The 12535-nt window shown below is 46.9% G+C and overlaps 1 protein-coding gene and 1 long non-coding RNA gene across 2 annotated transcripts; one reads left to right on the forward strand and one right to left on the reverse strand.

Moving 5' to 3' along the window:
- The first annotated feature begins 6460 nt into the window (after positions 1 to 6460).
- LOC123066377 (uncharacterized) lies at positions 6461 to 7147 on the forward strand. Its single transcript, XR_006431327.1, has 2 exons — positions 6461 to 6837; positions 6964 to 7147. It is a non-coding gene; the product is annotated as an uncharacterized lncRNA (long non-coding RNA).
- A 1944-nt stretch (positions 7148 to 9091) lies between these two features.
- LOC123066378 (uncharacterized) lies at positions 9092 to 10663 on the reverse strand. Its single transcript, XM_044489469.1, has 2 exons — positions 10471 to 10663; positions 9092 to 10395 (listed from the first exon to the last, which is right to left on the reverse strand). Exon 2 carries the CDS (start codon positions 10367 to 10369, stop codon positions 9206 to 9208), a length of 1164 nt encoding a protein of 387 aa, XP_044345404.1. The 5' UTR covers positions 10370 to 10395; positions 10471 to 10663; the 3' UTR covers positions 9092 to 9205.
- Between the last annotated feature and the right edge of the window lie 1872 nt (positions 10664 to 12535).

Raw genomic sequence — 12535 nt, forward strand, 5'->3', positions numbered from 1 at the left:
AGGCCCCTGGAGCTGGCTCGTGCCACGTGGTTTCCCTTTAGCACCGGTTCATGCTGAACCGGTACTAAAGGAGGGGGGGGGGCTTTAGTGCCCACACTTTAGTGCCGGTTATGGAACCGGCACTAAAGGACCTTACGAACTGGTGCTATTGCCCGGTTCTGCACTAGTGGAGGTTCGGAAAATTTTATAAGGAAAATGTATGTGCCCTGAAATGAAAGGGCAAATCGTTTCCCATGCAAAAGGAATATAAGAAACACCAAGGTTGCAACAGTTTGAGTTCCCAAGCGGCAACGATGGTTTAATATTTCGGTAACATAACAATTTTGACCTCACCCAAATTTCAGTGGGAAAAATTCTGGATTTTGATCCATCAACTTCATCGGATTATTCAAAAAAATTGACCTGATTTAATTTGCTCTAAAATTAGTTTAAATCTGGCTCTAAATTGCAAACTTAATTACAAATATTTCGGCGCTCACCGATATCTCAGGAGTTTCGTCGAAATTTTGTTGAAATTTTAGCTATGTGCAATTCTAAACACTACAATTGATAACTGGTAACAGAAGGAACATGCAAACGCGAGGGAAAAGCAGAGATCGATGAACATGCCCTTTTTTAATACGAACCCCACGGGATAACAATAATATTACACATATACATGCATAACAAGATAAATTTATTATTTAATCTGCAGAAAAACACATAAAATTGCTGCTCGTACAATCTCCCAACCCTCACGAGTAAACTAACACAGCAGTACATATACCCCAAAAAAAAGTACATAAACCGAAGTGGTAATGTAATGTGGAATAGGAAGCAAAAAAGGTACCAAATGGCAGAGCACTCCACGTCACGCATACAGTGCAGCGAACAGATTAACCAAAGTAATTAAACGACCAAATCAACCAGCCGCCGGCCGGCGATCGATACTTGTAGGTACGTCTAGAATCGGTTCATGAGGCCCTTGAACCACTTCTTCACCCCGCCCTCCGCGCCGTTGTGGTGGTGGTGGTGGCGGCGGCCGCCATGGCCGAAGCTCCTTCTCATGATCGCCTCGCTCAGCTTCCTAGCCAGTTCTTCCACCTCGTCGACCTCGTTGTCGCTGTCGTGCGCGTGGTGGTGGTGGAAACGTCGGAACAGCTTCATCTTCGGGCCTTCGTCCTTGTTCTGCTGGTGGCCGTCCTCCTCCTCCGCGTCCTGCTCGTGGTGGTGTCGAAGATGGTGGCGGTGGTGGAAGCGCCCGAACAGGTTCATGCTCGTGCCTTCAGCCTTGTCCTGCTCGTGGTCGTCGTGCTCCTCCCCGTCTTGCTCGTGTTGGTGGTGAAGATGGTGGCGGGGGTGAAAGCGGATGCCGTGGCGGAACCTCCTCAGCATCTCCACCTTCCACGCGTTCGCTGCCTCTTCCTCGTCGCCATGAAACAGCTTCTCTGCCGCGTCGGTGTCCGGGCGTGAGTCGGGGTCAGGCTCCGCGACCGCCTCCAGCTCCGGCACACTAGGCTCTTGCTGTTCCTCGCGGGCAAGCTCGGTGGGCACGACGACGTCGACGGCCGGATGGACACAAGCCTCGCCCGAGCCGGAGAACGCGCCCCGGTGGTGGGAGAGGCCGTGGTGGCGCGTCCACCAGAGGTGACGGTGGAGGTGGCAGGGGCGGCGGTGGGAGGGGAGCCGGAGCATGCCCTCGTCCACGGCAACGGCCGTGGTGGGCAAAGCCGGAAGGGTCACCTCAGCAACAGCAGCCTCCGCCTGATCATCTTGGGTGAGGAGGACGGAGTTGGATGAACCCTGGTCGTCGGAGATGGTCTCAAGGACGCGGCAGCTAGCGACGGCCAGGAGGGATAGTAGGAGCACGGCGAGGGTGGCGAGACGGGCCATTGTAGCAGGGACAGAAGGTCTGTGCAGGTGGAGTCAGACGGGAGCGGACCGGGGCATTTGTACTGGAGGGGATTAGGGGAATCGCACTGGAGTATTTGGTCAATGGCCGGTTGGCTTGAAAATAAAATTTCAGGATGCGAAGTGAAAAGTTTTTGATATCATGGCTCACCTAACAAGGTTAGCCCTTAATTAGCTGTAGGCGTTATAGTTAACTTATTATTATTCAGTTTTGCTAAGTCTTAGTCCATTGAGACCCGTCGATGGTATCCTATAATCAGGTATGTGAATTTTTTTCCCTTTCATGTTATGTCACTCGATTAAGACTTGATTAAATCTCAGTCGACTCAGACCTAGCCCTAAGAGCATCTCCAGCCGTTCGGCCTTCCAGGGCGCCGAAAAAAGCCGGTCTGGGGGCGAGCCGACGCTAGATCGGACCTGGGATTTGTTTTTTCCCAGTCACGCGCCCAGGCGCCGCCCCCTAAGGTGCTCCATATTCGAAAAACATCATTCCCGCTTAAAGAAACATCAAACCGCGATCATCGCAATAGTTCGTCGAGTCGGTGTCACAGTTCAGCGATCAAAATAAAAGGACATGTAGTAGTTCGGCGCACAAAAAAGGAAGGGCGCGGAAGGAGTACATCAAGCGTCGAGCTCAACCTCCGGCGGCGTAGTCGTCGTTGTACGCGGGCTTGGAGGAATCGACGCAGCTTCCGGGCTGCTCGGCGCCTCTTCTGTGCTGTTGGGCGCGGCGGAGGCATCGTCGGTGGGACTGGGCGTCGCGGAGGCGGAGACATCGTCGTCCCTGGTCTCGTCGTCATCATCGGCAGCCGCCTGGTTGGGCGTCGGCGTCGGCGTCACCGGTATCTGATTCAGGATGAGACCGCGCTGGGCCAAGAACCACGCCTTGAGATTCTCGTTGCCGCTCTGGAGCATGTCAGCGCCGTCCATCAAGAAGGCGAGGTCGTTGTTCCTCTTTTTGGCATCTTGAGCTTGGAGTTTCGCGGCGGCGTTGGCGCGGAGCAAGTCGAGTTTGACGGCGGGAAAAAGTCTTCCAGTCGCCGACAGAGCGGCCCCACGCCTATTTTCGCTTCCGCCGGCGCGCCCAGACAACACCCGGTCGCTTGGGTTTGAGGCAGGACTGCCGGCTCTGGATTTCGGCCAAACGGGCGCTAAACGAGATCCTGGGGGCGCGACTAGGCCGATTTTCGGCTACCGGCGCTAAAAATTCGCCTGGAAGTCCTGTTGGGGACGCGGCTGAAGATGCTCTAACTTATTGTATTTATTCCATCATATATACCGATGGTGACGCTTCCCTCAATAGAAAAGAATCGGTGACACTATGCTACATGTGCATGAATATTTTCTTGCTTCCAAACAATGGAACTGAAAGCTATATTTTTCTTATATTAGCTGCATATATAATTAGATGTCGATATAGCAAAATAAATGGAAATTTTAGTGCATGATTGCACCCTTCCGTCCGACGAGTCCACTGTGTACCGTCGAGAGACGAAGCAGTGTGTGTCGACCGGGTTCAATTGCGCAGTGACGTCAATCATCTCACCATCTTGAATAAAAAAAATGAGGCGAAGATCGAGGCCTATGTTGTGCTGGCAAAAAAAATTAGCTACGCTCTAGCTAAGCAAAGCTTAATTAACTACTACCGGGGTACGTATCAGGCTAACGTGCGTGTGGCGTGTGCCATCTTTGCTCCTGCATCCATGCGAACCCCGGTGCTAATCAAGCTGCTTTAGTCCAGGAAGGACGCACCATTCTAGGCCGGCTCATGTGCCGTTTCTTCTATTTCTTTTTTTTTCAAGTTTTTATTGGTATTTTTCTTTTTTTATCTGTGAAAAGTAGGTTTTCTCTTCCTTCCTTTCCTTTCTACGTTCATTTAATCAGTTTCTCTTTTTATTATATATACATTCATTTTCAAGTACCCGATGAACATGGTTTTAATATAGAATGATTTTTTAAATGTGTTATGATTATCTTCTGAATATACGACGAACATGAACATTCTATTATTTGTGCAATACTCCCTCCTAAACTAATATAAGAGCGTTTAGATCACTACTTTAGTGATCTAAACACTCTTATATTAGTTTACAGAGTGAGTGTATTTTTCTGTTTTTCAAACTGAACTAAAATTTTATAAAATTGTGACATATAATAAACAAATAAAGCAAGGCTCGAAAAGGACATGACCACAGACCTGTTGCACCCCGGATGGGCTATTCTTCTCACATCCCTCTCGGCCTCTCGGCACTGAAGTGTAGAATAGGGCGAGGATTCTCTTGGATTTGCCATGTGGGGTACCACAACGTTTTTTTTTTTTTGTGAAAACCACAACGTTCTTAAACGCCACCTATCGCTTATTGTAAGATATAGCCCACACTTGCCTAGAGCCGAGCCTACCTGGGCTGGCCAAAGACTCTGTGGTGGTTAGCGTGCTAGTTACGCAGTTTTCTTTGCTTTTTGTGTCAAGTTTTTTGTGATCCAGCTTTTTTTTTCTGGTTTTCTATGATTTAGCAGGTCTTTCTTAGGGTTTTTCGTTCTTACATTTTTTTAATTTTTATATTTTCATGGTTCCCTTTTTGTTTCTACTAGTACAAATGCCCGTGCGTTGCAACGGGCAGAAAAAATCGTAAAACCTGCTCTGTGTGCCATTACACGACATTTCATATATGTAGTTCTGATTAACATCGGTAATAAGATTACAATATTATCGCTTTTTGAAGCATGAAGTATGGAAGTGAAAAAACCACCTTAATGTCTTTAATCTGATGGAAGAGTAAGGGTGCATGAAATAGTCTGTCAATCGGTTTTATTTTTTACTTTTCCAAAAACACAAATATTAATTTATTTTTTGAAAATTTGAAAATTTTATAATTTATGATTTTTTTATTAGAACTAAAACATGTTTTCAAGACAAACATTTTTAACACATGATTTTTTAAGAATTATTAATTTTTATTTTTATGAACAATTTTAAATGTTTTGAAAAGGGACATTTTTGGGGGAATTTTGAGAATTTTTAAAAAAGCGTGAATATATTATAAAAATGTGGATTTTTTGAAAGGGAAAACAAACTGAAACACTCTTTATCTTAAAAAACACACACACAATGTCCGTGGTTAAGAAAAAAAAGTTTGATGGTATCTGCACAATGAAGCATCAAGTTGAGAAAGTCGTAAGGATTTCCTTTGTTGGCGCCTCCTTCAACTTAACATTATTATTGGGTGGAAGAGGAGTGGTGTATCTGTTTTTAGTGGGATATACAGAGGGTCGAACTAAGTTTGCATTGATAGCTAGATGTTTGTGGTGACTTTATCAATCTGAAGACTCGGCTGAGTCTCTCTAGGGTGAGTGTGTATGTATGTTTGTGAGTGCCTATGTTTGTACGTGTTTTTCAAAAGAAGATTTCCTTTAGCCTTTGTATGCTGCAATTTAATGCGCTGTGCATTGCACTGAAAAAAAAAGCATCATATTTTTAGTGACTCATTCACGATGACACTTTTCATGTTTCGACACCGTGGTTGGTGTCCACAATTCAAAAAATTGATGAAGCCGCATCCATATCTTTGATGGCGTCTCCTTCGGCATTGTACCATCACCGAACGGAAGAATTGTGGTGCATTGAAGTAGGATTGTTTATATAACATTTGTTTGTTAATATTCAAAAGCAAACAGGTTCGTGAAAAGGAAGTTCCTCGCTCCGCTGACGGCCGAGTTGACGGTCGCCTCCCTCTCAGGCTGCGGCTAGAGAGTGTGTGTGTGTGGGGTGGGGGCTTGGATCTGTGCCTGACGCGTGTAGATAGTAGGGTAGCGGTCCCCGGCGGTGCTAGCGAGGTGGTTGTGCTGGTGTCGTGGTGGAATAAGGTTGTTGGAGTTCGATCCCCATCCCGGCGAGGTCCTATGTGGCGGAGTCGGCGAGCTTCCGGCATGGTTTCCTCCTCGATCAGTCGGTCTAGTGAGGTTTGGTTCTCCTGGTGTGGTCTTTCATGGCGGAGGTGATGGTCGGATGTGGGAAATTTGGTCCCCTGCTTCTCTCTTCGTCGTGGTAGGTGGTTCCTCTCCTTGCCATGGGTAGTTGGGGGTGATGTGGCGGTGCGTCGGTGGATGCCGGCGGCGCATTTCGTCGTATCTTCAGGTGTTGTTCGTGGACCTCTAAACTATGTTTCTGCCGGCATGGTCAAGCGATGGCCGTTCTACCTTCTTCTGGCATGTTGGTTTTCGACCGAGGCTGGTGACTTCCCGTCCATGTTTCAGTCCGTCTGCAGGTTTCAAGATCGCGCTGGCTCTGTGTGGGAGCGGCGGCAACGGCAGCAGCGGCACGCCCTCAGCCCGCACGGTCGGCTCCTCAGGGATCTGTTTGTAAGTTTCATTCTTGTGGGGGTGCTTTGTACCATTGGCTTGTTTTAATATAGTTCGGAGGTATTTTTCGCAAAAAAAAAAGCAAACAGGTTTAGTATTTTTTTAGGAAATGTTGGTTGTTTTTTGTTTGCAAGACTATATTGTGTTCCTTTTCTAAGTCACTGATCTAAAACGCCTCTTCCTGTCGTCACGTGTCCTGCGGCGTGACGCCTTATCCCCCCTCCCCCTCGTTCCCCACCGCTGAAATCTTATCCTCTCGACCTCTCGCCCCGATTCTTCCTCTTCTTCCCCTTCCCTCTCACTTTCCTCATCTTCATTCGCCAGGCAACTGTGTCGACGGAAGACGCTGGAGACGATGCACGGCAGGGTGTCTTGCTGCGAGAAGCTTCCGTCGTCCGGGCGCGCTTCGATGCTGCCAGAGGAGGCGCTGTCGTGCTCGCCTACACGCGCAAGCTGCGGGTTTTTTTGCAATGCAGGGGCTCGCTGCTGCTAGCCCGCATGAGCTGGCTCCAAGGGTCGGGCGCTACAACTTGAGGAGCTCCAAGCTGACTACCTGTTGTGGCTCTACGGAGTTGCTCATGCGACGCGGTGAGTGCTGTTTTGGTGGCTGGAGACGCTGTGTGTGCGGGGATGGAAGTGATCTTGTGGTTCTGTCATCAGCGAATCTAGTAGCCCAAATCATACTGTGTATTGACACATTTTCTATTTCTCAAGGGGCCGTCCGTCCTCCTGCTGATTGGATTGTGCTTCTTCGTTCTGTTCCCTTCTTCCTCTGGTTGTTGATGCCTCAAGCAGCCGCTGCCGATTATGTGCTTGTAGTTGTTTCTTCAGTTCCCTTCCTCTGCTTGTAGATGCCTCAAGCAGCTGGTGTATATAAATTGATCCTATTGATTACAAATGAGCGAGGAGATACTATTTATTCTGATAATAAACCTACTTTTACAGCAAAACCACGCAAATCCCCCCTTCTTCCCACTCCAGCAGCCCGGCCTTCCTGCCTCCGACCGCGCTTGGAGAGGAGCTCTAGCTATGCCACGAGCAGGCCATCCCAGCAGCTGTCGCCGCCCCTTTGTCCTTCTCTCTCTAGGCTTTTTCCTTCTCCTTCTTCTCTTTGTCACTAATCTTTGTTTTCTACGGGGAAGGAAGTAGCCATGGAACAACCCCGCCGCCCTGGAGCTCGCCTCGCCTCCGGCCCACCACCTCTCCGTCAGCCTCGTGCTCCTCCGCCTTGATCCGTCCGCCCCGCCGCTGGATCGGCCCAGACCACTAATCAAGAGTCGCCTCTTGCCTGTCCTACGGTCGGGAGGAGGAGGGCCGAGAGGAGCGCCCATTCATCCGCCGCCTTGGAGCTCGCCCTGCCTTCGGGCCGCCGGCCACCTCTCCGTCGGCCTCGATCCGTCCGCCCCGCCGCCCAGACCACCAACCAAGCGCCGCCTTTTGAATGTCCTGTGGTCGCAGGTCGAATAATAAAAACTGCAAGGTCCTTTATGTAAAAACGAATCGTTTTTTCAGATTAGCCACTTAAAAATAGGACCGCGGGTCGAATTCTCACAAACAGATGGACTTTTATGCAAAATCGTTAGCGACGGCATACGGGCAGAAACCCAATTCTCTTTATTATTAGGTAAAAATAAAGATAAAGATTTCTTGGTAATTAAAAAACATTTTAAACATAAATTTATTTTCTTCTTTTCTATAAAAATATAAAGTATAGACAATAATTCAACAAGAAACGAGTATTTAAAAATGCTCATCTAATATTACCCTAATTTCTTAAATCACATGAACATTTTTAATAAAAGAATTTCTTAATTACACTTTTTAAAACGTAACAAACACTTTTTTTCATTACATGAAACTTTTAAAAAATGTTCAGGTACACGCCTTGAAGATTGGATCGCAGCAAGAAACCGTCAGACATTTTTTGCTCATGAATTGAACAAATTGACATAAATGCCATCCAATACACATGCCAACCACATATCCCGGTGCACAACGCATGCCAAATCACTCTTCATCTAGAAATGATTCAAATGTCCAGACCATATTGCCTTCAATCTGAATGTTCTCCAGATATATATCACTTGACAAACAATCAAAAGTACAACATGGAACAAACAATAAGAAGTTTTTGTGTTGATAAATCTGCAACAGGTAGATCATGAATTCACAACGACAAGAGGCCCCAGTCCCCATGACTTAACAAAATGAAGCGGGCAACTCGTCTGTTAGAACTTGCATCTGGAGGAACCATGCTTTGAGACCAGTGAAGGTGACATGAACACAATCGAAACCAGAAAGGCAAAAAAGCACTTGCAATGAAACAACATTTCATATACTATCAGAAAACTGAATCTCCGTTTCAGCAGACATGAAAATACAGCACATAAATGAAATACCAAAGACAACTGAATCTCCTTGGAAATGCAACACCAGCCCTGGCCATTCAAGGTCCACCCAAACAACAAGATACATTATAGGACAGATTAAGAACAAGAACATAACCATTCATGTACTGCCGCAAATAAAAGTGGGCATACCGAATATATAGAGAAATAACAGAGACCAGAATCCAGATATTAAAATATTCATAATAGTTCCAATATATATATAACACTACACAAACACAGGCAGAGTACTGTCATATAATACATCACTCAAGCACCAACAGGTACATGCCGTATCTATATATAACGATCAGGTATCCATGATTAACAGAGAAGTTGACTGAATAGCTAGCAGCATAAAGTAAGGTACTCCCTCTGTAAACTAATATAAGAGCATTTAGATCACTATTTTAGTATTCTAAACGCTCTTATATTAGTTTACGGAGGGAGTACATGACTTCAATCAAGCACCATCAGCTTATTACAACTTACCCAGATTACTGTTGCTCATATTCTCCACTATCATCATCAGAAACATGGACAATTATGAGGCTTCAATACACAAATATTCAGTGCCCATCCGTCAATGACTCCGAGAACAAAGGAACATATGAAAGATAAGGGCACCTTGAATTCCGTCCAAGATCACATACAAAACGCAGCTCTTTAGAATCCATTTCGTATGAAAATAATTTCATCTGCCAAAAGATCCCTGATGCAGATTCTACAATTATGAATATCACATTGTCTTCTGGGTGGGCTGAGATAACACCGTAATGTTCCCTGGCGCTTGAATACTCTACTCCAAACAGTTGCAAGTAACTGACTTTGAGCTTCAATGTCCAACAATTTTCACTAATAGAATCTTCAAGAACCCAGATTGACAGTTCAGAAGAACCATGATCTGTGAGATACAATTGTCCACGTGATACATAAACATTAGGAACACCACGAGCATCAGGTGAAGTAGGAACAGGAATGATCCTATAATTACCCTGCACGTCGATGGCTGCAACTGTGTTACTATCAGAACGTAAATACAACACTCCGTCGAAAAATGCGCCACCTGATAAGCAGAGTATCTCAGTTGGATCGTCCCAAACAATTTGATGTGTCCAACCTCCCGCTTTGGAAGAGTAGATCCCCACCTCTTCAATGCGATAATCATACTTATTATTCAGATTCAAAGCCACGGCAGTTACCAACTCGAACACATGGAAGTGGGAGGAGACGGCCGGGTCGAATCCCAGGCGAGCATCGTTCAAAAACCAGGAATACTCGGTGGCGGGCACGGATACCCATCTCTCAGTAGCAGGATTGCACACCACGTACTCCAATGTCCCAGGGTCATCCCACGCCTTGGGGGCGGTCCAGCGTCGGCAGAGGAGGAGGCCGCTACAGCAATCCAAGATGTCGAGCTCCTCGCATTCAGGTAGGAACGAGAGTGAGGCGTCAAGAGGGCACCAGTTACCCGAGACGCTTTGGTAAACATGAGGAAACCGTGGATTGCGGCCTATGCCGCAGGTTTTGTAGAAGAAACCGGCGAGGGTCGACCCGGGAAGCTTCTCGCGGTGGTCGGGGTGGGAGATGAGGTCCCGCCAGCGCGTGGAGACGCACTTGCAGCAGCAGGTGGACTTGTAGGGCACGCGCGAGATGATCTCGACCAGGAGGTCGTCGGGGAGCTTGATCGTCGGATCGCTCGTGAGGGCCGCCTCCATGGATCCCGTCGCCATCTCTGGGGACGCAACGAGCGTCTAATCTGCAGATCGGGGCGAAGGTTAGAACTATACTACGTCCTAGCTGTGAGGGGAGAGTGAGGGAAAAGACGACCTACCAGATGCGTGGCGCGCGGACTGCTTAGGGATAAGCGGCGAGAGCGCCGACGCTGGGTGCTCCCATCCGCGCCGGCGAGTGGGTCGCTGCGAGCCGGTGAGGGTTTTGGTTTGGTGCGGGGCGAAGAGATGGATGGATGATGGATGCTGCGGAAGTTCGTTTTTTTACAGTTATCTTGGCTTATTAATGGGCAGTATCTCTACTCCTAATGATACAGTTTATATGTAGTTGGTTCCTCCTCCCATCCCACCTCTCAATCGATAAGCCTCGTTACCCCCTCCACCGATTTTCTTTTGAACCGAATCCCATCGATCTTTTCTTGTTTTTTCTCCATCTTCTATCCCATGTCCCAGCCCTCCTGAGTACGCTCACCCTGATTGATCTCACCAAACGGCAAGGTATCCTTTTCGTTCCCACAAATCTCAATAGAATCAAACCTTTCCAAAATCACAACAAAATCAAAGCTTTTGATGACACGGATTCCCTCCAGTTCCTTCCCCAGCATATCTCAAACGAATCAAATTATCTCAATCAATAGAGTAAATCAGGAGTACATCACGTACGTATTCCCAGAAAAAAATTCAGGACGTGATCCCCTCAATATTCCTGTATATACTCCTTCCAGATCGCTTATGATAGTCTTGGAACATGAAGGGCACCAGCTTGTGAGCCAAAATCTTTTCGATCTGATGCTGCTAATGCATATAATCTATGTTGTCTACGTATTTCTCCAGCATGGGCCGTGCTGCTGCTGATGTACTCCTAATGACACAGTTCGTACGTCGTCGGTTCGTTCGTCCTCCCATCCCACCTCTCAATCGATAAGCCTCGTCATCCCCTCGTTACCCCCTCCACCGATTTTGTTTTGAACCGAATCCCACCGATCTTTTCTGGTTTTTTCTCCATCATCTATCCCACGTCCAAGCCCTCCTGAGTACGCTCACCCTAATTGATCTCACCAAACGGTAAGGTATCATTTTCCTTCCCACAAATCTCAATAGATTCCAAAATCACAACAAAATCAAAGCTTTTCATGCCACGGATTCCCTCCCGTTCCTTCCTCGGCATATCTCAAACGAATCAAATTATCTCAATCAATAGATCAAATCAGGAGTACATCACGTACGTATTCCCAAAAAAAAAATTAGGGACGTGATCCCCTCAATCTTCCTGTATATACTCCTTCCAGATCGCTCACGATAGTCTTGGAACATGAAGGGCACCAGCTTGTGAACCAAAATCTTTTCGATCTGATGTTGCTACTGTATATACTTCGTGTTGTCTATGGATTTCTCAAGCCTGGGTCATGTTGCTGCTGATGCACTCCTAATAACACAGTTCGTACATCGTAAATTGGTTCGTTCGTCCTCCCAGCCCACCTCTCAATCGATAAGCCTCGTCATCCTCTCGTTACCCCCTCCACCCATTTTCTTTTGAACCGAATCCCACCGATCTTTTCTGGTTTTTTCTCCATCATCTATCCCACGTCCAAGCCCTCCTGAGTACGCTCACCCTAATTGATCTCACCAAACGGTAAGGTATCATTTTCCTTCCCACAAATCTCAATAGATTCCAAAATCACAACAAAATCAAAGCTTTTCATGCCATGGATTCCCTCCCGTTCCTTCCTCGGCATATCTCAAACTAATCAAATTATCTCAATCAATAGATCAAATCAGGAGTACATCACGTACGTATTCCCAGAAAAAAAAATCGGGACGTGATCCCGTCAATCTTCCTGTATATACTCCTTTCAGATCGCTCATGATAGTCTTGGAACATGAAGGGCACCAGCTTGTGAACCAAAATCTTTTCGATCTGATGCTGCTACTGTATATACTCCGTGTTGTCTATGGATTTCTCAAGCCTGGGTCATGTTGCTGCTGATGCACTCCTAATAACACAGTTCGTACATCGTAAATTGGTTCGTTCATCCTCCCATCCCACCTCTCAATCGATAAGCCTCGTCATCCCCTCGTTACCCCCTCCACCGATTTTCTTTTGAACCGAATCCCACCGATCTTTTTTGGGTTTTTCTCCATCATCTGTCCCACGTCCAAGCCGTC

The sequence above is a fragment of the Triticum aestivum genome, chromosome 3B, assembly GCF_018294505.1.
Source record: "Triticum aestivum cultivar Chinese Spring chromosome 3B, IWGSC CS RefSeq v2.1, whole genome shotgun sequence".
In the NCBI taxonomy this organism is placed as follows: domain Eukaryota; kingdom Viridiplantae; phylum Streptophyta; class Magnoliopsida; order Poales; family Poaceae; genus Triticum; species Triticum aestivum.

Bases quoted from the DNA above. Each gene is read 5' to 3' on its own strand.
- LOC123066378 (XM_044489469.1), bottom strand. From the start codon at position 10,369: ATGGCGACGGGATCCATGGAGGCGGCCCTCACGAGCGATCCGACGATC.